This window comes from Aythya fuligula, chromosome 14 (genome assembly GCF_009819795.1).
Source record: "Aythya fuligula isolate bAytFul2 chromosome 14, bAytFul2.pri, whole genome shotgun sequence".
NCBI lineage: Eukaryota > Metazoa > Chordata > Aves > Anseriformes > Anatidae > Aythya > Aythya fuligula.
Genome location: NC_045572.1, coordinates 6,101,639 through 6,127,146, shown reverse-complemented (window position 1 = coordinate 6,127,146; position 25,508 = coordinate 6,101,639). Strand labels below are relative to the sequence as shown.

General features: G+C 36.9%; 1 protein-coding gene across 2 annotated transcripts in view; it reads right to left on the bottom strand.

Annotated features, from left to right (window-relative positions):
* The window catches only part of RANBP17 (RAN binding protein 17), a 162,520-nt gene that overhangs the window by 116,378 nt on the left and 20,634 nt on the right, over positions 1-25,508 (bottom strand). For both annotated transcript variants that reach the window (XM_032197067.1, XM_032197068.1), the window contains exons 12-14: positions 22,712-22,905; positions 18,529-18,634; positions 16,891-17,026 (exon numbers count right to left, since the gene is read on the bottom strand). In XM_032197067.1, the coding sequence (XP_032052958.1) occupies positions 16,891-17,026; positions 18,529-18,634; positions 22,712-22,905 (436 nt within the window). The remainder of the gene's footprint in view (positions 1-16,890; positions 17,027-18,528; positions 18,635-22,711; positions 22,906-25,508) is intronic.

The following is a 25,508-nucleotide window of genomic DNA, read 5'->3' as shown; positions in this document are numbered from 1 at the left end:
CATCCCATTAGTAGTTTGCAGAAAGGTCTGTAAGACATAACAAATCCTTTTGAGTATTGTCAGAATCAAAACTAAATCACAAGGTATTTTTTTTTCAAGCAGCGTATTACGACCCCAGCCATGTACCATATTAGGTCATCTAAACTTTGATGATCTTAGCCAAGTAAGAATTTAATGACCCTACAGACAGTTTGTTCTTTTTTTAATGAAACACACATGAATTATTAATGCCATCTCAGATGCACAGATTTTTAAAAACTTGTCATAACTATTGAGGTTAAGCATGCTTAAAAATGAAACATGTTTTCCTCTAAGTACTTTCTCACTTGTTTTGGGCCCAAGTAGCATCAAAGGAAGTAGGAAGCTCAACGTCACCAACCTGGAGGTGAAGACACCGCAGAGCGATCAGCCTCCACCCGCCTGCTTTCATCCCCCTGGCCCTCCAGAGATGAATGGAAGGTAGATACCCCCACAAGGTACTTCCTTACTGGGCAATGAAGAAAGCAAAAGGGCAATTATAACAAAGTCACACTGCCTCATAATCAACTGCTAAAAGTAACGCAACTATGCTCACTCCTTTATTTAAGGTTCATGAAACACCCCTACGTATCATAGCTCAGTTCTACACAACAGCCCTATATGCCTCTAGAAACAACACTACCTATTTTACAGTCTAAGTGTAGTCAAGCTGGTAGTATGAAAGTGTTACTGTGATTAGTTCTTTCTAGACTATGAAGCAAACAAGTATTCGATTATTCACTGCTTGTTCACTGGAACCATTTCAATCACCAGTCCATCACACTGAATATAATCCTGTTTGTTAACTCGTGCTCCCTCTGCTGATTTCCTACTTGCAACACAAATTACATCTTTCCCAATACATGTTATTTATTTGTAAATATTTGTAAAGGAAATAGCGGATTTTAGGACATAGACCATGGAAGCTCCCTACTCTTAAAAGGATTATGATAAACACTAATAAATATGAATCAAAGTTTCTCTCTGATTCTGGATATTTACTTTGCAAAATACAAAATTCCCTCTAACCCTAATTGTTGAGGAGAACACCTTTTCTTCTTAGCTTCAAAAGGTACTGGCAGCCTTAAGGAATAGTCCCAATCCTATACTAAATTTAACCACAGTAACTCATGACTGTCAAACATCACTTACACAGAAGGGCTATATAATATACAGGCAGTTGGTAAGCCTGTGATTTATCTCATATGGCGAAGATCATCTCTGTACTTTCAGCGGGAACACTAAAGAAACAACTTTTTGAAAAACTGATATCATGAAGAAATAAGCAGTATTTATCACCAGTCAATTAATTTCAAAAATGACAGACAGAGCAAATGATGGTGCAGCAATTCCTGATTTGCATGAGAATAATTAAATTATGTGTATTAGTAGAGTAAACGTCCAGAGAAACAAATGGCCGTTTTCCCTTCAATTCATTTGAACTTCCAAAGATCATCATTTTTAATTTGAAGGATGGTGAGTTAATGAATCTCCCAAAAAGCTATAGAAAATAATATACTATTACAGAAAGGAAATATAGAGATACCTGTATCTATGCAACAGATTAAGTGGAAGGAAGCAGAACTACCAGTGAAATTTCTCTGTGGCTGTTGATTAGTCAAAATTCCAAAATCCCTCCCCTTGACCTAAAAACAACTAATTGACTTCAGTGAGTTGGTAGGTGATGACTTATTTTAGATAACTGTAGGCTAACGCAGTGTTCTGTTATAATTCAAAGGATGTGTGGATTTACTTAAACATGTTATTAGTTTGACATCTTTTTTTAACAACTTTTAAGAAAACATGGAAGTCTGAATAATATAGATATCTATGATCTCCTCAGGTCCACATTAAACCATTAGAAACTGCACTTCTAGAATTTATGTCTCTCTAATAGATTATAAACAACCTTGTAATAGCAATAGGAAACAGTGCATCTTATTCTCACTCACAGTAGATTTGGAATGACTCTAGTTTCTGAAGAACCTCAGCTGGATATGTAGCTGAACATGGGCAGTAGCCTATGTGGAAAAAAAAATGTACGTGCACTGCAAGTACTGCAAGTGTCAGAATCTTCAGTTCATGGAAACTTACTGGTGAACTTGCTTTCTGAAAGAAAATCGGAAATAGTCATATATCCTGCTTGGAAAATTATCTACTGCACTGTATATCTACTATCAGGGGCCACACAACCAGAAAAAGCAGCTGGTATTCTCAGTCCTGATCTCAGCTGAAATCATTTATTTCATAGCATGTTAAAAACACTTTCAGAAGAGCCTCATTAGTCAAAGTTACAGAATTCAATACTTTGTTTGAAGGAAGAACAAAAGACTATTTAAGAAAGACATCATACCACAGGAATTCCTAAAGTTCAAGATGTTCACATTGTAACAGTATCCAAAATAGGCAGTAAGATGGTGTGAAATGGTTTCCAACCTGAGCACTGTGGCCTTGCAAAAATAGGCTTATTTCAATGGCTTGGGAAGTTTAAAGAAGATTGCTTCTTCAAAAAGTTAGACTACCAACACTACTACAGACACCTAAACTGAAATTCCTCATCTCATATTGGTTAAAAAAATAATTCACTGGCTTACTTTGCTTGGATGGAAAGCACACTTAGAGACACTGACTTGTCACCCGGACCTTTATCTCATAAAGGTTCTCTAGATCTGCAAGTGGCAAACCAAACCCTCCCTATGGCGGAGAATGACCCAGGGTAGGCTGGTTTGCCACAAGACTTCCCAGACGCCAGTCTTCTATGCAACACAAAAAAGGAAATAGAGCAGAAATGGGTTCATTTTCCTTTTTACTGGAGAAAAAAATACTCATATACACCTAATACCATTAGATAGCCTCTGATACAATGTCTTGTACACCCGTTAGATTGTGACCGCCAAAACTAATCACATCAAAGGAAAATGTCTCCATATTTATTATTTTTAAGCACTATTTTCCCAGTCAAACTTGGAAACGTAAAGACAAAGACATTTGGTATATCAGAGAATACCATTTTTCCTACAATAAACTGGGACAAAAAGCACACATGATCCATACATTTAGTGGAAAGCGGAAAAAAGTAAATAAATCAGATTTCATCAGCCAGACCACCTTCACCAACCCACTTCTGAATAAAATTTCAGAATGCTGCTAGGCTAAGAGTCTCATATCAACTCCATTTAATTGTCTTGGGCTTTCACAGTCTCTAAGTTAGGTAACCTTTTGCCCGTAGTTCTTACTCCAATTTTTCAAGGACATGCAATCAATCTCTCAAACCTCCACATCTAAAGCCCTAACATTAAAACTTCAGAAAACCCTTGTTGCCTCAGCTTCTGAACTCAATGGGTCTCACTGAATAGAAAACAAGACCTTAAGCAGTTACTCAGAAAGTTGACCAAACTTCTCAAGATTGATTAAATGCTAAAATAATGCCATGAAGATCATCAGGAGGGCTGCAGCACTTCTTCCATGAAGACAGGCTGAGAGAGCTGAGGTCATGGACTGGAAATGTGTAAGGTCAGGCTGGATGGGGCTTTGAGCAAGCTGGTCTAGCAGGTGTCCCTACCCATGGTGGGGGAGAAGACTTAGATGACCTTTACGGTCCCTTCCAACCCAAACCATTTTATGATTCTCTGATTCATTAAGACTGGAGAAGACGAGGCTCCAGAGACCTTAAAGCAACCTTTCAGTACCTAAAGGGGACCTACAGGAAAGCTGAAGAGGGACTCCTTATCAGGGAGTGTAGTGAAGGGACAAGGGGTAGTGGTTTTAAATTAAGAGAGTAGATTTAGATATTATGAAGAAATCCTTCACTATGAGGGTGGCGAGGCACTGAAACAGGCTGCCCAGAAAAGCTGTGGATGCCCCATCCCTGGAAGTGTTCAAGGCCAAGTTGGATGGGGCTTTGAGCAACCTGATTTAATTGGAGGGGTCCCGGCCCATGGCAGAGGGTTGGAATGAGATGATCTCTAAGGTCCCTTCGAAACCGAATCATTCTGTGATCCTTCCTGTGTAGTTGTAAGAAAATACATTTGCAGAAGAGAAGATCATTTGAGCACACAGTTAAGAATCACCCCCAAAAATAAATAGTTCAATTGTAATCAATAATCATTCTACACATTTCTACACTCAAAATTATCACAAAGAAAAAAAAAATCTTAGTTAAGAATGAATCAAAACCTTCTTTTCATCCCCACTTTTATGACAGTCTTTTTTTGTTGTTGTGAATGACTCTGCAAGTATTTCCAATGAGCACTGAAGAAAGAACATGCCTAAAACAGATGAGAAAAACAGTTTTAAAATACCCAGTTAAAATCCAGGTGCCCATAAAAGTCACTCACACAATTTCCCCACACTCGATCTCTTGCTTTTCATTTCCCCATTATTTCATTGATTACTTTTTAATGACAGAAACAGAAGAAACTCAGTTTCTGAACTCCCTAGGCCTAGCACAGAAAGTAAAGCTTGGGGTAGTAAATGAGAAGAGACTCACCAAAGCAACCGACTGAAATGAAACATTCCACGAGGGTACTGGAGGGAGTTGCACCTAATTGATCTTTTGATAGGTATTATGAATTGTCACTTTTGTGTGTTCTTAACTCAAACAGACCATTCTCTAGAAAAAGTATGTTTTAGGGATTTCTCATTTGTCTACTATACAATCAAGTGAAGGACTATGTGTTATAGCCACAAGAACTAACTCTAGTTTAACCCTTCTGTCACAAAGAGTCTCTGATTATAAAGCAAACCTTTACATCTCAGCTGAAAAAGGGAAACTCCCCTGTACAGAATTACTGATCACCTGCTCACCAACTACCAAACAATGTTATTGTCTCCTGTCCTGACTGGGAATTAACTACTCTAGTTAAGTGTCCTGAGATCCCGTCAATTAAGTGGAAGGAAAAGCTCAATTAGGAGAAGCATAAGACGGTGCATTGCAGTTGTGCAGACCACTACAAAAAGGTCTTCAGTATTCTGGGATATATGTAGAGAGCTAAACCACTGCACTCTGTAACATTAAAGGCCTAGCAAATACCCATTTTACATTTCACTTTACTAGTAAGTCCTTGAGACTGAAAGGCCACAGCTGACCTGCTAGTCAACAGGAGGCAATGCTGCTAAAAGCATTCAGAAACACAGATGTAAATCCTGAACACTCATGCCCGGAGTTTATTTGATCTTGGTAACAGTATAAATAACCTAGGTAATTAACAAACGAAGAAAAGCATTGGACTTAATGGAAATATTTCCTTTAATAGATTATGGCAGGAGCAAGATGAAACCCCCTAACACCAACAGAAGACACATCATCAAGGAATACCTACCTCATTTATTTATTAATATTTGGTAGCAACTTAAGACTGAATCCATTTTTTCCTGGAACATCTTAACTCACTAGAGAATACCTAAAATTACGAAAGCACTGGAAGGACTGTGCAGGCACTATTAAAATGCTAAGATGAGCCATGAATTGACATACTGGTAAGAACAGGAGTGCATACTGGAAACGATCAAAATACACTTTCGGCAGAGGTTTCTGAGCAAATCTTTCTTAGTAAAGTTATTTTCATATAGATGCTAAACACAGGACATAGGAAGAACACCACAGGTGACTCAGAGGAAATCCTTCACCAACTCACTTGTAACCTTTTATGTTGATAGGGATATTTTCCTTACTATGCTGAACTCAGCCAGTGGATAGTATCAAGCCATTTATACTTTCATATTTGCATATGGCAGGTAAAGCCAAGTGTATTCCAAATTAAAATCCTGATTCAGAAATCTGATGACTTCATCATCCTGGAAAGTTTCCAGATGAAAGGAAGTGCAAGATAGAGGAAGCAGCTGAAGCCTCATTCATATCTCAAACCCCAAAAGGTTTCTCATAGTATATCCTGGGTTTGACTGCTGCTGCTCTGCAGGAAATAGTTCTTAGCAATTCAGTTCCATTGACTTTATCTCTTCTGGAGTGGAAGTGATGTATTGCTGGCTAGAATGGATAGTTAGGTGACAACAGCTTGATAAAAAGAGACAGTTGTCTGTACATGCTGCTCTGCAATGCTCGTTTCCCTTCTTAATTTTTAAAGGATCAGCATTCATCTTTCAATATAAACACTTGCTATTAAGTCTAAAAAGCATGAGGAAAATATATGAATAAACCATCATAATAGGCATGCAAGCCATCTAATCTTGTTTAAGGGGAAAAAAATGCCGTGATGTGAGAGGAGAAGGTAAAAGGAGAAATAGAATGTTCTTTGCAATTCTGGATTTTGCTAGAACTTGTGCCTCACAAACCAAGCAGAGAAAATAACCTGAGACTGACAGTTCGCATATAACACTTAACATAGGTCAGAAACAATTGTGGTGTTTTTTTTTTTTTTTTTTTTTTTTTTTTTTTTTGTAAGGTCAAAAACAATTGACCTTGAGGTCACAAAGAACAGAATCTTGTACTTTATCCACTTAATTATCCCATTTGCTTCACATGAAAGTGTGGAAAATATCAGTGCATAAATCTACCTGGAAAGATTGTCGCTTGGGTAAAATAATACCTTCAGAAAGAGAGCTTGATAATGAACTATAGTACTCTAGAACAATTCCGATTTAAGAACACTGCTACCCCCCATATAAACCTAAAAGGACAACACAATTCTAGGAGATGGTTTCAGTAATATACTGAAATCACTGGTAACTACATTAAGTTCTTAAGCAATTTTAAGGAGATGCTAACCAGCTGATCAACTAAAACACAAACAGAAAAAACCCTTTTAGCATTGCTGACCAGTGCAGTCTACAAACACGGTACTTAACCAGACTTGGTATTATTCACCAGTATCAACAAGAGCAATCAAACCTCCCAGGACTTTGCTTTTTTTTTGCAGATATACTTATCATGGTATTTTGCAGATTTCTTCCTCTCTGCATTAAAGAAATATGCAATTTCATAATTAAGTTTAACTTGAGTCATAAAAATTCCAGTAGCCTAATATTAAAGAATTATGCACTCCGATCCGAACTCTGATGGCTAATTTACTTACTGCAAGGTCTGTGAAATTAATTCATTAAGCTACTTAAATAATGAGGGTAAGAGGTCAACTTACAGCAACAAACTCAATAGATCTTAGATGAGTAAGTCACAAGATAGCCTGTTTCAGATGCCCTGCCTCCTACTTATTCCTTCTTGCTACGCTGGTATGGGATATACAGCACAAGTGAAAAAGGTCCAGCAGTCAGAAATTGCTCAGAGTCTGGCTGAGGTGAACTGAATTATCAAACAAAAAACAGTAGTGACGTGGTGAGAAAACAGGTAATATCATTACAACTAAGTCCGATCATAAAGACGAAACAGAGCTAAGTAAGACAAAAAGTAGAGGTACATGAAAGCAAAATTTGAAACTACTTTTCTAAAATAGGAAAAAGAATTATATTAGATGACATCAGGTAAAAGTTGCTAAACAATGCAATAGTTTCGCTATGCTAGAAATATTTAAAATGCACTTGCACTTAAAATAAGAGAACAAAAAAGCAGTAAGATGGATTCTGTTTAACCTGTATCCCTCCGCCTGCATTTCCTAAGTTTCAATGTATGAGACAGGTAAGCAAACATAGGGCTATCACTCACAGCGGGTTAGAACAAAAAATTAATTCCTGAATAGTCAGCTACTGCCATGCATACTTAGCATGTTTTTTTGTGTGTGTTGCATTCCCCCCAGTTGCCTAATATAACTACTACAGGAAGACAAAACCAAACCAAAAAATGTACCTACAACCCTTGCAACATACTGTACCACTGTTTTATCAGCATTTGCCTGTTACCACAACTTCTCCCTTCTCCTGCCACCCGTTTAATTTGTTCTGAGCACTTGCTATTTAAAAAGTAGCAGTCTCTTTCAAATCACAAATTATAATTGCATCCAAACAACCCAATAATGTATTTGCCAAATACTTAAGAAGTCAATAATTTGTAGTGGAATTAGGATTAGTTTTTAAGTCCGGAAGTGATGGTATCAATTCTGAATCGTTTAAATATTAGTTTACAAATATTGCTTATAGCTTAATAGCATCATAGATGTAACTTCACAAAGATATTGGCTCTAGACAGTAATTATATCCTCAGCCTAATGTTGCAGTTAATGGACATACACATTTCAATGATAATTGCGATGCCTGAACATGATAATGTGCCTTTATTAGCAGCTACAAAATAAAGCTCAGTTACAGCCAACTGCAGAACTCAACTGTGCTAATTATTTATTTTTAAGATTGCCTGATTTGTGTTACAAAATTATAAAATAAAAAAGCACAGCACTTTACTGAAACCAATCCTTTAATTGCAAGTATGTGATTAACTAATGACTACATAAAGGTTCATTCAGGTTGTAAGATGTCATGAGCAACGAGCTAAAAGCTAACAAGTTAGTAAGATAAATGCACAGGTAATCAAACAGCAAGAACACAGCAGTTAAAAAAAAAAAAAGAAAAAAAAAACTTTAAGAATTTAAATATTTTAAATAGCATCAGAAAATGGAGGAGGAAAACTAGGAGTACATATATATATATTTTAATTTGGGAAAACAGAGAACAAAACATTAAGATAACAAGCAAACATAGAGGAGAAAGTGTAGTATAGTCCAAGAAGAAAAACATATTGACTCCTGCATAAAACAACCAAGTAAAAAGAAAACCACACAACTGAAGATATGTAAATAAAGAATACTTTACTACTTAACCTGATGAGGAAACTCAGAGTTTATGACTCTGCAAAGTCCTTAATATTTGTCTTTATGTCCTGATTGATTCTTTCCTAAACAGAATTTCAAAATTATAAATAAATTCAATTAAGCAATTCCTAAAAATAGTTAAACAATAGGGACAGTATATTGTGACTTAAAGTCTGCCAAGGCGTTATAAATAAAAACTGTTGCATTAAAATGTCTCAGATTATGGTTTAGTCCTTTTTTCTTTTTCTTATTTTTATTTTAATAAACAGAAGAGCAAATAATTAGGCAATAAGTATTTAAACAATCTTACAAAGTATTAGATTTCTTCAATGGAAATCCAATTATTTTTCACATGAAGCAAGAAGGTTGTCAGAGCAAGACACAACTCAAAATAACTGTGCATTTTTATCAGCAATGAACCAATTAACCTAGCTTGTCCCATTTTTGGACAATTAAGTTGAAATATTAGTCCAGGAATATTGGCTGAAATTTCTTTCCACTCACGAAGGACATGGTCTGTGCAGAAATCTAATATATTAGTTGCTCAACTTTAAAGCCAACATTGTTTAGAAGAAAAGGTTTACAAAAATGTCATGAATAAAATTCCTTAGGTGGGATGTTTGTACCTGTTCTACACATTTTGAAAAATCCTGCAATATTCTGATCACCCACCACCATGCCATCTAGTTTGGTTCCTGTAGCAGCAGTTGTGTTCTATTTCATTCTGCAAGGAGAGCTACCTGAATTTGGAGGCTTTTATGACCAGTGCCATGTAGCATTTCCTTCACATCATTTATCTAAAAAAAAGAAAACAAACAAAAAATACCCACCATCCCTGTTGTGCCTGATAAAACCAACCACATCCTACTTGTGACATTCTTGTCCTGCATATATAGCTTTACAGCTACATGCTGCCTCAAAAGAAAAAGGATTTTGCAGCAGATGTTGAAGTTTTTTATCAGTACCAAATAGATCCAAGCTCCACTGAAGCCAATTCCCACTTGGCTTTCCTGTAGGACCTGCAAGGAGATTGCAGGTCCTACACTAGAGGAAGAGGATCACGCTGGCCCACAAACAGCGGGGTAGCTGTGGACCAAGAACATGAGGTTTAGCCCAATTACATGAAAAACATCAGAGACAGTACTTTTCTTCTGAAACAACCATTCTGTATTGTTCTTAAAATATGCCACAGAAAGAAGTTGTACCCAATTCTCACTACAATGCTTCCTTAACAAACTCTAAATGTTAAACTTAAATGAGAGGCATTTCATGCTATCTGAAAAATATTCAGTTCAATTAAAAATAATTGATGCATGGTGAAATAATTCTTCCCAAAGCTGCTGTAAAATCTTCAAAAAATAAAGCTACTTAATAATTTTCATCTCCTACAGGCTAGAGAGAAGCATTATTGCATATTAAAAATTGGAGTGTGGTTTTCCCAGAGGTAAAAGAAAGTTATTAAAACAACCTATTTATTGTTGATATAACTATCCATTTGTGCTACACAAAAAGTAACAATTTCAGTACATTAAAAGAAAAGCTAATTAAGGCATAATTAGTATTTTCTATATTTTGATAATTAAGGGTTAGTTGGCTATTTCTTTTCAAATTCCTATTTGATGTACCCCAACAATACCTTTAATGAGCAGCTAACACTATTGAATCCCTGATGGCTGAGGAGTTTAGTGACCACTACTACATTACTTTCATTTATCACTGCCTCTTTACCTATAAATTAAAGTAGCCCTGTAGCTATGTTGATCTACTTTATATCAATTTCTTCATCCATATCAGCTGAATATGTATGGCATTAACCTCATTTACTAGTTTGGAAAAGCTGAATTAAAATGAGATCTAATTTCTAGTGCACAGAACAATTTCAAAACTGCCTGCTAATTTCCACCACCTGTCAGTGTTGTGATCTTCACCTCATTGTAATGAAATAAAACAGTATATATATTTTACAGCTCAGAAGAGGATAATCATTCATAAGTGTTAAGATATCATTAATCATGAAGACACTAGGACCCAGAATCTTTTATGAGATGCACCACGATCCAACACCTTCACTTGCAAAGGTCCCCACTAAAATCAGTGGGATTCCTGCAGATCTCTGAGTCTTAGCATGTGCAGGGTGAAAGCAGTCAAAGCCTTCTAGCTATGTTTTTTTTTTTTTTTTTTTTTTTTTCTTGTTGTTTGGTGGCATTTTCTTTTTTTTTTTTTTTGGCTAGGTCATGCTTCTGTGGCTGCAGGCAATGTAATCAAATATACATATACTGAAGAAATAGCAAACTAACATAAGTCAACAGCATACACATTACACATTAGAAGACAAACCTCTGTTCAGAGCTTAGATGATACGTGGTTACACATGTTTTTTGCTTTCAGCTACTGCAAATAACATAGCAAGGAAATGATATTTTTCCTCTCCTCTAAACACACTGTAGTCTAAATTCTAAACCCTCCGGATATTTTTTTTTAATCATAATGCAGATCTACCTCGCATGTCAAGTCTATAATTTAAAAGCTTTAAAAATACATTCAGATGTGATCCTAAATGTTAATGCAGTAACATATTTATACTAACCACATAAGCCAAAAAAAAGGTACAGGATAGAGTAAGAAATTCCATTTGCATCCCCCATCCCACTTGAAAATCATGCTTCAGCTTGTATTTGCAAAGCCTTCTTGTGAAACATTCCTGTCCTTGTTTACTCTCACCTGCCCTAGTGTTAAAAACAGACCTGATTCCACAGATTGCTCATCTGATGCACCTGAAGATGACGACATCCACATCTCTTCATCTGTACATGGGGTTGTTTCCCGGAAGCAGAAGAGTCAGAACTATAACTCCTACTCTTCTGCCTTGGGTCCCTTTCACTTTTATTTAAGGCTGGAGCAAAGCAAAAGCATGGCTTGCTGGAACACCCACTGATTTTCACTTCTGTAGGTAGCCCTCAAACTACTGCCACCTGGTAGGTTAAAATTACCACCAGAATACTCAAAACACAGTAGGGCTACTGTTTGATTAGAATGAGCAGAACAACAACAAAAAAATTGCTTTGTGGTAGAGCAAAAAAGTTACCTGAACACATTTTAATTTTAAACTATTTAAGGAAATAGCAGTAAGTTATTTTTCACATACAAAACAAACCTCAAACTTGCAAGCTTTACTATTCTGATTAGTATCATGGGTGAGATTTTCAACAAACTGCTTTGCTTATAAAAGCTGAAAAAACAACTCCAGCAGTCATCTGTAAACAGGCTCTGCTGAAGAGCACAGCTCAGTCTAAAACATTTGCTAGTACTAACGTTATTTTCACACCTTCCAGTTTTACCTCTACATTTCAGGAATGGCAACAGTAAACTAAAGGGATAAATCTAGTTAAATAGCGCCACATGCTGTAGAAAGCACACATGACAAGTGCAAAATTAAGGAAGATGAAATTCTTGTCTGTTAGAATGCAAAGAAAAAAACAGTGTGAGATGATCTACAGCTCTACACCCTAATTCTAAAGCCTATGTAATATTTATTATACAAATAATAAACAAATTTGTTATGTAGAATCGCTATAATAATCTAAACATTTTATTTTACTTTTTACCATCTGAAAGCATTCACACCAAACCTGAAGATGCAAACGAACTAGCAGTAAGAACTTTATTTCTGTAAGTATTTTTCAAGAGCACACTGCAAGAGCAACTCTCAAGTGTACCTTGAAAGAATTCTTCAACCAGAACAATCTTTGGCATAACCTTATTATAAGCCGCACAGATACAAAAAGCTGAACAGCACGCTGCTAGAAGTCATGACTCCTAGGCCCAGGACACCGGATTATGCAGACCCCTTAGCATTAAACTAAACTTCAAGTTAAGAACTTTTAGTAATCATCTTCAATAAGCTGAATTTCCTGTGAAATAATAACCAGCAAAACTTATCCATCAAGTTACACTTGGATCTGCTCTTGGCAATGGCACGCTACCAGTCTGTCACAGCACCAAATGTGAGCCCCGGTGCCATGAGCCACCCCTCCCCAGGAGGGGGTTCCCACCAGATGCAGTTTCAACCACTCTAGGGAAGGTTATGGACCCCTCCCAGTGCTTGCCTCTCATGTTGGAAAAGGAGGCAGGCTCTCCATGTTCAGATACTGTAATACCTGTCACCCTTATTACTCATATTATTTCTTCATTCAGATAGACCATACGGAATTATTGGGAACACACTGGGCTAAAATAAAAACCTGACATAACAGAAAAAAATGCGTATCAGTGGTTGATCAACATAATGCACAATACACAGGACTTATTTTCCCCCTAAGCATGCTTTATTGGCTAAGCCACAGCACACTACCACAGCCATTTATAATAGTCTTATCACAAAATGTGAGATTAGACCAAAGAAGGACTTCTCATTTGTTCTGTTCTTCATGGAAGAATGAATTAAGTACACCTAGACTAAATCAAAAGTCCCCAAATCATCCTGGTAGCCTTCATCAACACCCTGCTACTGCTATAATTAAAAAGCTTTCCTGAAATCTTATTAAGCCTACTACATCACCTTTCCCTTCAAGGACACTGAGAGCATCTATTCACTAGGATTCACCAGGATTTAGAAAACAACCCTTCATGTGTCCTTGACTTGTGTCCTACCCCAAAATTCTTTGCTAAAGGAAACCAAGGCAGCTGGTTCTATACAGATAAGAAGATAATATTTATATAACTTATTTCTGTTGTCATACTCTCCCATTTGTCTACATTTTTATCACAAGCATGGTGCCCACAACTGGACACGCTGCAGGTGAAGCCCCAGCAGAATCAAACAAAACTGAGTAAGAACCTCCAGCTCCTGACATAACATTCTACTACTACATCCACAAACAGGTATTTTCTTCTGTGCAAAAGCAACACACACTGCTGAGTAACCCTGCCTGTAAAACACTCATCTCCACAGCATTATGTGAAATAATGACGCCTGGTCAGAGATTTGCCATTGCTAGTCATAAGCCTAAATTTTCATTCCTAAGCATGGCATTTGATCAGCATTTTCAACTTTCAGGCTAGTTCTGCAGCTTACGAAGGTCCTTCTGAATCCCAATCCTGTCCTATGTGATTATTTCTTCCCAGCCTAGTGTCAGTTACAAATGTAAATAAATAATTGTACAGTTGTTCATGTGTTAACCATACCACAAAAGAAAAGAGTCATTCAAATTCATGTTTTCTTTAATTAGTAATGTGCTGGATGTCGGGAGGCAGATTTCAGTGCAGTATTACACAACTAACTCTAGTGGCTTACAGTGGCACGTTAATGACAGAGCTGCCACTGTTTTGTAGGTAACTACTAGAAGATGAAACTATAGTTTCAGTACAGCACAACAAAGTGCTTTTCCAGACAACTTATTTTCTACTACCCTGCCAGCATCTAAATCAGCAATATGCCACAAAAAGATCATTCTACATCAGCATTAAAACAAAACATATCTTGGTAGACAGACAAATATCAATAGTGCTATACAGTACCAAACAATCCTGTCTCGTATTTAACATAAATATAATATATATATTCATTCACTGCTCTGTCTAATTCAAAAGACGGTATCTTGATGTATTATTTTTGTATTGGAAATATAACGGTACCTAAAGTATATTATAATATCACAGAAGATATCTCCAAGGTTTTTCTATTCTTCCTTAGACATCAAGACCCAGTGGACTGTTTAGTAAGTAGGCATTTACATGTATTTACCTAGCCAATTTTCCTTCTATAATGAGTTTGCTTTTATAATATGCACACATTTATAAATTAGTTAATTAATGAACAAAATTAATATATTTATATAACTTGTTCTACAATTTCATTCAACCTTTTCTAACCATTGTGTGCTTTTCTGTATGCAAGCATACGATCAAATAGAGAAATACTTCTAAAAATTATTTCAACATGGCTGAAGCAAGCAAAATTTCCATTACCCATTCTGTAAATAAAGACATTCAAGCAATCCTGAATATTTATATAAATGTGCATTAACTTAGTCATTTGATATACGTCTAATTTTTCTGCTTCCAAGTGCGAGCCTTTTTATTGCATATTTGTAGATACCTGCCAGCAAGACAGAGTATCAGAGGATTTACAACTGTGAGGGTAGAATGCCATCTGCTGCTACACTTGCTGTTACAGCAGGATAAAACCAGAAGAATCATCATACAAGTGCTGCCTTCTGTTGCTTTCTTAGCCATAAAATATATACAAACGTTTTGTTATACTAAAAATTAAACAAAAAAAACACAATATTTACAGTTTTTGTTGTATGATCAGTTAAAAATCATGGGATGTGAACCACAGGATTCTATGAATGCAAATGAGAGGCTGTTTTATCAGACATACTACAGCAAACCAAAGAAAAAGAAAGTGTAATTTGACTGCACAATAAATTATGCTGGTAGATATTGTAATCAAACTACAAAAAAAACACATTTTGAAAATGCATTTGTATGAACTAAGCGGTTGCTAGACTGGATCTATTTAGAAACATCCCTTGAACTGTTATGCATCTTTGCGAATTTTTTACTTTCCCAGGCTGGTCATATTCAAGACGTAAGTCATAACCACAGGCAGAAAACGGAACATGATACATTGCCAGTTTGATTCATGTCCACTTATGGAATGGGGAAAAAACAACAGAACTACCACCAAAAAAATGTTTTCTTGAATTCAACCTTGTTTTCTCCCATGTCAGGAAGGGTTCATTCTTTCTGATCTAAGTGCTCGTCAGTAAATCAGATGGAAACATTAGCTAGCATTTTACTCAATTATTTTCTCAGCATTTAACTTAGTAATTATTCAGCATTTAACCTTCCTCACACAATGCAGTCACAGAGGCAGTCTTACAGTCATTCAAAACACATAAATTCCTATGTCCAGAACTCTGGTGTGGCTGGCAAACAATCAACTATTGCTTTTTTTTTTTTTTTTTTTTCCTCTTGAGAAGGGAGCTCCAGGTGTGCAATGCTTCACCCACAATCCAATTCTTCTTCCAGCCTTGCCTAATGAAGGATGTGATGCCTAGGTATTCAATCTCCTCTAACACTCTGTTACAGCATGCTATACATTGACTTCACTTCTCCACACAGTTAGCATCCCAGTCAGTCAGACTACAAAAAGATTAAATCAAAACCCTCAAAACCGATCAAAACTGGACAGAAAGACAAAATCATCTGGGAATTAGAGATGAGAATAACAACTACTTTGCCTCTGAATTGCCATCAGTAGGAGTTTTCCTAGTGAAAATAGCAGGAGCATGAGTACATTTGCACTCCGTACCTTCCGTTACTTAGCCTTACAACACTGCACCATATTTAAAAATAACAAATGAGCTCTGACAATCGAAAGAACACATTGCTTTTATGAAAAAGTAATTCCATATAGTGCAAAACTTTATTTTTAATTTTAAGTGAGAAACCATTCAATAGAGTTAAAGTACAGTTCAAACCTGAAGGAATAAAAGAATCCTTGAGATCGGGACTGTAGTACAGAAGTAAAAACAGATCTCAGTCACTGTCACAATTCTTGCTAAAGATTTGCTTGGGGCTCCAACCCAATTCTCTCGGTTTTTCTCAAGATCAATTGATCTCATCTTACTGACATTCTCTTTATAACATCTATATTATGACTGTCCCCTACAGTTAAGGTGAATTAACTGCTGCTTCTTCAAAAATGCATCTTACTTTTTCCTCTTCCCTATTTAAAATGCAGAAAAGCCAAGTAATGAGAGAAATACAGTGGAAACCACATAAATGAGTAACTGTCAAAAGAACAGAACTATTAAAAGAATAAATCTTGTGTACCCAGCTGTGAAATATAACACAATATAGCAGAACCCAGCTAAATGTTTGAAATAAAAAATTGAAATGCAAAGTAACCTAAAATTGTTTAATGAACATAGCTGTTAAAATATTAACTCCTTGCATGCTGAAACTCAAGAGCATATATGATAAGGCAGCTTGCTCAGATGAGCATCACACCAGTAAGTTACCTACCTATCCACCTGTCCAATCAACCACCAGCTAAGCTTCACAGTTTATAAATGCAAGATATATTGGCAGGTCCATTGCTGCACAGGCTTTTCTGTTTCAATTTGCATGGTTTACAGTAAATGTTTACCTTTGAGGTGTGCTGAAGCTGGTCCCCCACATAGGTTTTGCGAAACTGATCCAAGAACCACAGAATTGCCAGTTCTACTTTTTCATTACTAGACTGTGGTAACTGGGCATCCATCAAAGATATGAGCTGAAAAACTCTTTAATGACAGAAAAAAGACATTTTCAGGAAAACTCTCAAGTTAAATGATATTGTAACAGCTAATTTCTTCAGGAACCCATCACCCATTTTTTGTTTGCCTAAGTATCTTCTAGGACTGTGTTCTGTTTAGATGCTAATTATGCTAATTGACCACTATTAAATATAAACATAACCATAATGCTTTTCTAATTACTTTGTCGCTTAAATTTTCTCAGATGCATATGTTATTCTGTGGAGAGTTTGTAAAATATTTAATTTCTTAGAGCATTAATTCCACACTGAAAGAAAAATATTGAGAAGCACAGGTCACAAACTGCAAATGCTAGACAAGAGTTGTTCAAGTTCCCTGGAAGCTGAAACTATTGTATTTAGAAATACATTTATACATGCAGTATGTAACACACTGTCTGCATCATTTCTTTCTACTTCTGTCTCTCTTAAAACATCAGAACAAACACGTACTTTCTGATCGAAATCCTTACACAGTACATGTCTTCTTACTAGGACTGATTTCAAAGAATTGACTTCAGCTTTTATCAGCTAAGAGTATTTCAGCTTTTTTAATTTATTTTTTTTTAAGTCATAAAATTATTCTCACCTTTTCCCAATGCTGAAATACATAGTAACTCGATTAGAAGTCAACAGCTACTTCATCTCTAAGCCTGTATATTAAAACCTCTCACTATTAATAAAAACATAGTAGAAGACTGCTAACACCACACAGCCCCAGGGTAGATTAGGAAGGCAAGAAACAAAGGAGAAAATGTAAAGCTTTTTATCCAGTTCTAAACTGTGTGCCCTTTTTCATGTGTTAGTTAGTGGGTGTAAATACCAGGATCAAAGATGCATGCCCTATTTCACATGCTCCTGGGCATAAACAAGGAATAAGGAAGTGTTTGGTACATTCTTGGTGTTTACCATAAAGAATATATGCAATTCACAATAATCCCTAGCACACCCCTCACAGTAAAGTTTGCATGATGGGGAGGGACTACAGCACCCATATTTTTTAAATCCAGAGCCTAATTTTTTATTCTGAATTCCAGTATTAAAGTTAGCCCAAGTTTTCAGTGGTTGACCAGCAGCAGGTTGACCAGAAGGAGCTTCTTTGCACTCCTTCACTTGCAAGACTCCTGATTAACATGAAGAAATAGTGCAGAAAATAATAAATAACCATACCTCACAATTAAAATAAACGTTTATATACAAGCATAGCACAAAAATGAGAACAGTTAGCTACCCAGGCATATCTAAACACTGTTTATAGTAAGAGATGTATTTGCCTTTAAAACTCTTCCATTCTCTGAAGCATCATTTTGAAATGACAGCGTTAATGACTTCTTCATTACCCAGGGTGATGACAGAGGAAAGATCAATGCAATTGGAATGGTCTCAGTCCACAGAAAGTCATACAGTCCCTGAACACCCACCATCCAAAAACTGGACAAAATATCAGCTGATACTGAAACATCACAAAAGAAAAAAGAAAGCAACACTTACCGACAGGACAATTCTCCATCCATGGCATCATGTTCATCAGTACTAGTGTATGTCAATCGTCCCCCCACAAAAGTACCCACAAAATAGACAAGCCATGCCAGACGCCCTAATGTTAAAAAGAAAAAAAGAACAGTTACTGATGATAAGCCATTATGCTAGCACAATATGCTTCCATAAGGTATCAGCACTTTTATGAGGTATCAGACTGTGGAATGCTGTCAAGAAAATGGTTAAGTTTCTCCCTTCCGCTGATTTAAAACCTATCCAGACTAATTAATTAACCAAAAAATCTGAAGAGAACTGACAGATCAACTAGAACAGCCTGTTAAACTGGATGCATTTATAAATAAAACACAAAGACCTAAGTCAAAATAGAAATTAAGCAAACCAGCCTGGTAAAGATTAGACATGCAATTAATCCAGTATATTCACTTGCCCGCTACAAATTCACAGGATAGAACACTTTTATCTACAGTGGTGCAATAGCACCTGCTCATGGCATTAGGAACTGGTTGAGACTTTCTACAGTTTGCTTAATTTCTTATTTCTATTTCAAATAAAGTATTTATTGTAATATTCAACCAATAATACCAATTTTGAAATTGAAAAACAGTTTGCACAAAAGACTTTTTTTCTGTTTTAAGTCAGACATATTCTTCAAGAAGAGAATCTGTAAACTACCATTAGTTTTGGAAGTCTCAGTGGGCTGTTTCCTAAGTTTGAAAGACAGAGGTCATACATTTCAAGCTATGTCATCATTCCTTCTGATCTTGCAGATTATTTAGTTGTCAGTTTCCACTAAGGCACCAATGGATCCCAGAACGGTACCTTAAGGGTAGAGTACAACGTAAGGATCATGTCTGTAAAGCTTAGTTCCTGCAAACTCAAGAAGTTATTTATATTTCATGTATTTTGTACAGACTTTTAAATACTGAAATCTGACTTTATAAAATATGGAACTCAAGTTTACAAACACTCAGATCAGAATTAGTTTGGCCTCTCTCTGCTAGGCACTCACCATCCCACTGCGAACCTGGGTTATTTTAATCTCTTTGGCACATTATGGTGTAATACCTTTCATCTTTGACCTACCACTACCTAACCGAGCCATGCAGATTCCAGCCTCAGCTTTCTAAGCTGTGAATCCAGTAATGGTATCCTCTCTCAGCAGATGCAGTATTTCTCCTAAAGTAGTATCAAAACTAAGACTCAAATACCAACGTAGCATATAGACCTGCACAAACTTCATGATGCCCTTAAAGGTTCCTTCCTCAACTAAAACACACGGAGACTACAGAACAGTAAAGCCACTTTTAGACTCCACCTTCATTTGGCAAAAAGTATTTTGTAATAAATTTAATTTAAATTGAAAATAACAACAGTGAAGACAAATAAAACAAAACAGCTTCCATGCAAGTTATATCAAGTTACAAAGTTACAAGGGTTTGCAATAACTGGGAGATTTACATAAACTAGATGCCTTACCCTCATCACTAGGATTACACCAAGTGATGACAGCATAACTTACAAGAGTGAAGCCAGTACACACAGATGAATAAAGTGTCTTCAGAACACAGTTTGAAGTTTAGCATAAAGAAAAGACTACAGATAAGCAAATGTGGTCACATTACAACTTTAAAACATTCTATTTTCAGTATTTCTATGCACATATGGGGACTGCTACATGCAGAGCATTTGCCAAAACCTTGGAGGTTTTATATCATGTTTCTTTCACATTCTCTGATAAACTACTCTCCATTCACATAACATTAAATGGTACTTAATTTCCTCAAGTTTTGCATTGCTTTATTTTGGAAACCCCCAGAAATGAGATAAAAATGAATGCTCTAAGTCATAAGCTCCTTAAACTAGGAACCATTAATAGTTCTGAGATGTTCCAGCATCGTTATGACCTGAATCTGGTTTATTCCATATAGTTACATATACTACAAAACTAAGACATTCTGTTTCTGTCACACGTATATAGTACTGTGTATTCTGCACATGTAAGTTCTGTAGGTAGGAAAAAAGCCACTACAAAACAAAGACGGTATGATCAAATATAAACTAAATGATAATGAAGAACATGGAATAACATGCAGATGACTTCAAGACAAGTATTGGGAAGGTTTATCTTCAATCTCAGTCATATTTTAAAATATTTCCACACAAATAGGTATATAATGAGTTCTCAAGCAGAAAACACTGCAACAAGGAACAAATATTGACTTTTGAGATGAGACTTCTAAACGAGGAAGACTTCTGAATATCTTCATATATTGTTGCTGTTCCATTTGCAAATAATAATAATCTGAAGGGGCAGTTGATACTGTCCTACAACAAATATATTTGCCTGTTAATATCAAGACCTTTGCTTTATCACCAACAGGACAACAGCTCCAAGAAAAACCTCATCAGACACACCACAGACCGCAGTACCAACAACTGTTAATTTAGCACACAGAGACCAGCACCATCACTAGCTAAAGACTGAGGAGCTGAACTAAGAGAACACTTGGTACTCACATGAATTTAGCATTAAGAGCTGCCAAAGAATGGCCATTTGAAGATGGTATCAAAAAGCAACTATGAAGTGGTGCTTGCTAGTTTAAAGAACAGGACAATCACTTTAGCCAATAACTTTTTTTTTTTTTCTTTTTTTTATAAATAAAACCTGTCTTCTGTTTTACAAATTGCAATAGCTCACGTGTAATTATATGATGATACTTGATGATGTTCTGAGGCATCACTGTTCCCTCCTCTCTTAGCACACTACCAATTAAAAGATGTAACTTCCTTTCCTCTTGTAGACTTTCACTATTTAAAATTTTCAATGCATTTGCTTTTGCAGCTACTTAGACAGAGGATGTCTTTTCTTTTAGAAAATAATTATTGCAGTAATAATCTGTAATTATGGTTTATAACAGCAATAATCCCAAAGAAATCAGTCATTACCATAGATCACAAGTAATCATTAACTACTGTTAATGACCCATTTCTTGGGGATTATTGTTTTAGTAAACCGTGACCACATCACTACCGATACCAAGAACAAGTCAGTATAATAAAATGGGATCTTAATATTATATTAACATATTTCGCAACATTAAAAGCCATTAAACATCTAAATTTAACCAAGTGTATCTAGGGGATGTAGCAGTTATCATTCATTATGAGCACAACTGTTTAGTTTGCAGCAAAGAAACAAAATTTAAACTGCGTCAAACGTTTTCTAATGCATAAAGGCAGAGTCTCCAGAGCTCTGCTACTGAGAGATTCCAACCAATTCCTTCCTTTTGCCCCCCCTTACTGGGTAATAGAGTATAAATTCAGACTGCAGCTAGTCAATAAAACCAGGTTATTCAGTGAAAGTTCTCCCACAAAGTTGCTAGGCACATGGAAGAAAGGGGTATACATAAAATCAGTTAAGTAGGAGGTTTTACATGAACTAGTGAAAAATTAGCTCCTACGCAGAAGAAAATCTGTATATTCAGACTGTCAACAGAAGAACAGCAAAATAAATAACATTTAACAGCATGCAGAGAAACAGCTGTATTGTGCAGTAACCTGTCTCATCTTCTCAAAACAACACCACTTATCCATGTAAAGATGCCACAGCCATACGATAACTATATTAGGAAAGATCCAGTAGTTATAAAGACAATTTAAGTGACACACAGCGCACCAAAATAAGCATGAAAAAAATGTTAGAAGTACTACTTATTTTTACAACTTCCACTACAATAAAATACTCGAGTTTCTCAAAAATCAGAGCTATTTGAAGTAAATTAAGGGGGTTTTAAGTAACTTTAGTATTCACAGAAGGATAAATGCAAAAAAGAACAGAAGTTAAGATCTTCAATTTCAAAAACTGTTCATCAAGTTGCAGCTGGTTCCCATGAGGCCACCTGGGGCACTAAAATGTTGATTTTCAGAAATTAAAAGTTTTTACAGCTCTCATGCCTACATTCTAAAGATGTAACAAGATATTAAACATATCGACTGCCAATACATCTATTTAACATAAAAACGGTGGAAATGTGGTGCAAGGTTACTTGGAACATGAATTTCTTGTTCCAGAAAAGATGTAGGGACATCTGCCACATGATTACTGCTGCTTCATACGCAAGGATATTTTTATTAGCATATAAAACACAGTCTAAAAATTAAATTAAATACTAACCTTCCTGGACTGTGATTTCTAATGGATTCCTACTAGAAGAGTGCAATAGTTTTTGGTAGTTTTGTGCATTTTGGTCAAACAACTGTACAAGAAGTGTACAGGTCTTTTCATATTCACACCTGCTAACTGTGCACAGCTGCTCCAGTTGTTGGAAAACTGTAGCTGTATCATCCAGTGGATCTTCTAAACCATCTCTGGAATAGAGACAAAAAGTAACCACTTAGCTACTATTTCTTGAAAGCTGATTCTTTGCTTTCCCATCCAGACCTTGCACCACTGTCAGCCAACTGCTGAACTACCTGTGAAAACCTTCGCAGCTTTTACACACAGCAGACAGACACAAGATCTCATTTGCTTTACATACACACCCATACACATCTACACCACAACAATCTCTTAACATACAGTTCAAAATGCAAAGAACTGCAAGGCAGAGAGGAGATGAAATTGGCAGCATAAACACGGAAAGGTAATTCCTGAAGACCTGAGGTCTTCTGTGCCTGTCTGTGCCTAACAAGCAGCACATTTTTCAGAGGATGATGATGGGAAAGAATGAAATACATAGCAGAAATGGATTTTGCATATTCATCAAATTAAGCATAAGACCATGATACGAAAGCCAAGGAGCAAGCTTCAGTAAAGTTCTATGCAGCTGCTTTATTACAGGTTCTGCTGCAAGCAAGCTGTGATCCTACAGAATGCCTGGAACAAAAACACCAATAGTTCTTGCCCTAAAGTGTACCTATACTCTTTACACAAATCACAGTAAGGAAGGTTTATTCATTAGAAAGTTACTCTTTTATTGCATAGGGAATGAAAAAAACGTAGCCTTCAGAAATGCTCTACTGGATATAGATAAAGCATCTGGGACTGGTGCTGTTTAACTTTTTTGTTGGTGATGTGGACAGTAAAATAGAGCGCACGCTCAGCACATTTGCTGATGACACCAAGCTGTGCGGTGTGATCGGCACACAGGAGGGAAGGGATGGCATCCAGAGGGACCTGGGCAGGCCTGAGAGGTGGGGCTGTGTGGACCTAATGGGGTTCAGCAAGGCCAAGTGCAAGGTCCTGCAGCTGGGCTGGGGCAAGCCCAAGCACAGACAACACAGGTTGTGTTGAAAATGGATTGAGAGCAGCCCTGAGAAGGACCTGGAGGTGTTGGTGGATGAGAAGCTCGACCTGAGCCAGCAGTGTGTGCTTGCAGTCCAGAAAGCCCCCTGTACCCTGGGCTGCACCAAAAGCAGCGTGGCCAGCAGGGCGAGGGAGGGGATTCTGCCCCTCTACTCTCATGAGATCCCACCTGGAGCCTTGTGTTCAGCTCTGGGGCCCCAGCACAAGAAGGACATGGATGTATTAGCATAAGCCCAGAGGAGGCCACAAAGATGATCAAGGGGTTGGAGCCCCTCTCCTATGCAAACAGGCTGAGGGAGCTGGAGTTGTTCAGCCTGGAGAAAACAAGGCTCCAGGGACACCTTACAGCTGCCTTCCAGTACCTAAGGGAGGGCTCCAGGAAAGCTGGGGAGGGACTCCTTGTCAATCAGGGTAGCAACAGGACAAGGGGTAACAGCTTTAATTAAATGATGGTAGACTTAAAAGAGATGTTAGGAAGAAATTCTTCACTCAGAGGGCAGTGAGGCACTGGAACAGGCTGACCAGAGAAGCTGTGGATGCCCCATCCCTGGAAGTGTTCAAGGCCAGGTTGGATGGGGCTTTGAGCAACCTGATTTAATGGGTGGTGTCTCTGCCTGTGGCAGGGGGGTTGGAACAAGATGATCTTTAAGGTCTCTTCAACCCAAACCATCCTATGATTCTTGGATCCCATCTTCATGTAAATGAATGTAAGTGTGACTTTGCAGGGTGAACACAGCACTCAAAAGAAAATCAGTCAAGCAGGCTGTGAAAATAAAAATCTACACTGTATCTTAAAAACAAACAAAAACAAACAAAAAAGCTGAAATCTCAATATTTAGGCAACACTTCAAAAGTATAAAGGCTGTGAAGTTAATGAACTCGCTGACCTTGCAATGTTACACATGAAGTTGGGAACTGCTTCTTTCCAATAAGATGTATCTTCTTGATATTAAAATATTAAATCATGAGGATGGAGGTATCTTTTTTCTGATTTAACACCCACCAGGCTTATTCAGACTGGTCCCCTCTGCATACACATGGATTAATGCGCCCCAGTGCTAATACCCAAATGCTGAACAATGTAAAACAGCTGAGATTCCTTCTCTGTCTTAAGGACCAGCTGGATGGCCCCTGAATGCAGGGTAATGGTATCAACCATACTGGTGTGTACAGAAAACGGTCATTCCAAAAAACAGGACTTGTTTGCAAAGACATCAATTAATGTCCTTTGAGCAAAGAGAAGTCTTTTGGAATCAACTGCCAGATGTCCTGTGTTTCTCAAGGATGGCCTAGACATTTGAGATTAAAGTGTACATTAGATATTACTGTCTACAGAAATACCACAACAGAGGATCTTCATCACAGAAGAGAGTATGACAATACTAGGAAGATACACAAATTACTTACAGCTGAGAATGGTTACACACTCACAGAATTAAGACTGTCTTACAAACGACACAAACTGGTCTAAGATCAGTACTCTCCTCATCTTTTTTCCTGATGGCTTTTTTCACAGATTAGAAAGTTTCTTCCAGCAAAGAACGAAGTAACAAGAACATCCAGAAGAATCCCTTGTCAGTGCCAAACTAAAAGAAACTGAACTTTCAGTGCTGTTGAAGACAATAACATATTTTCATGGAGCTGCTCATGCAAGATGGTGCAATCC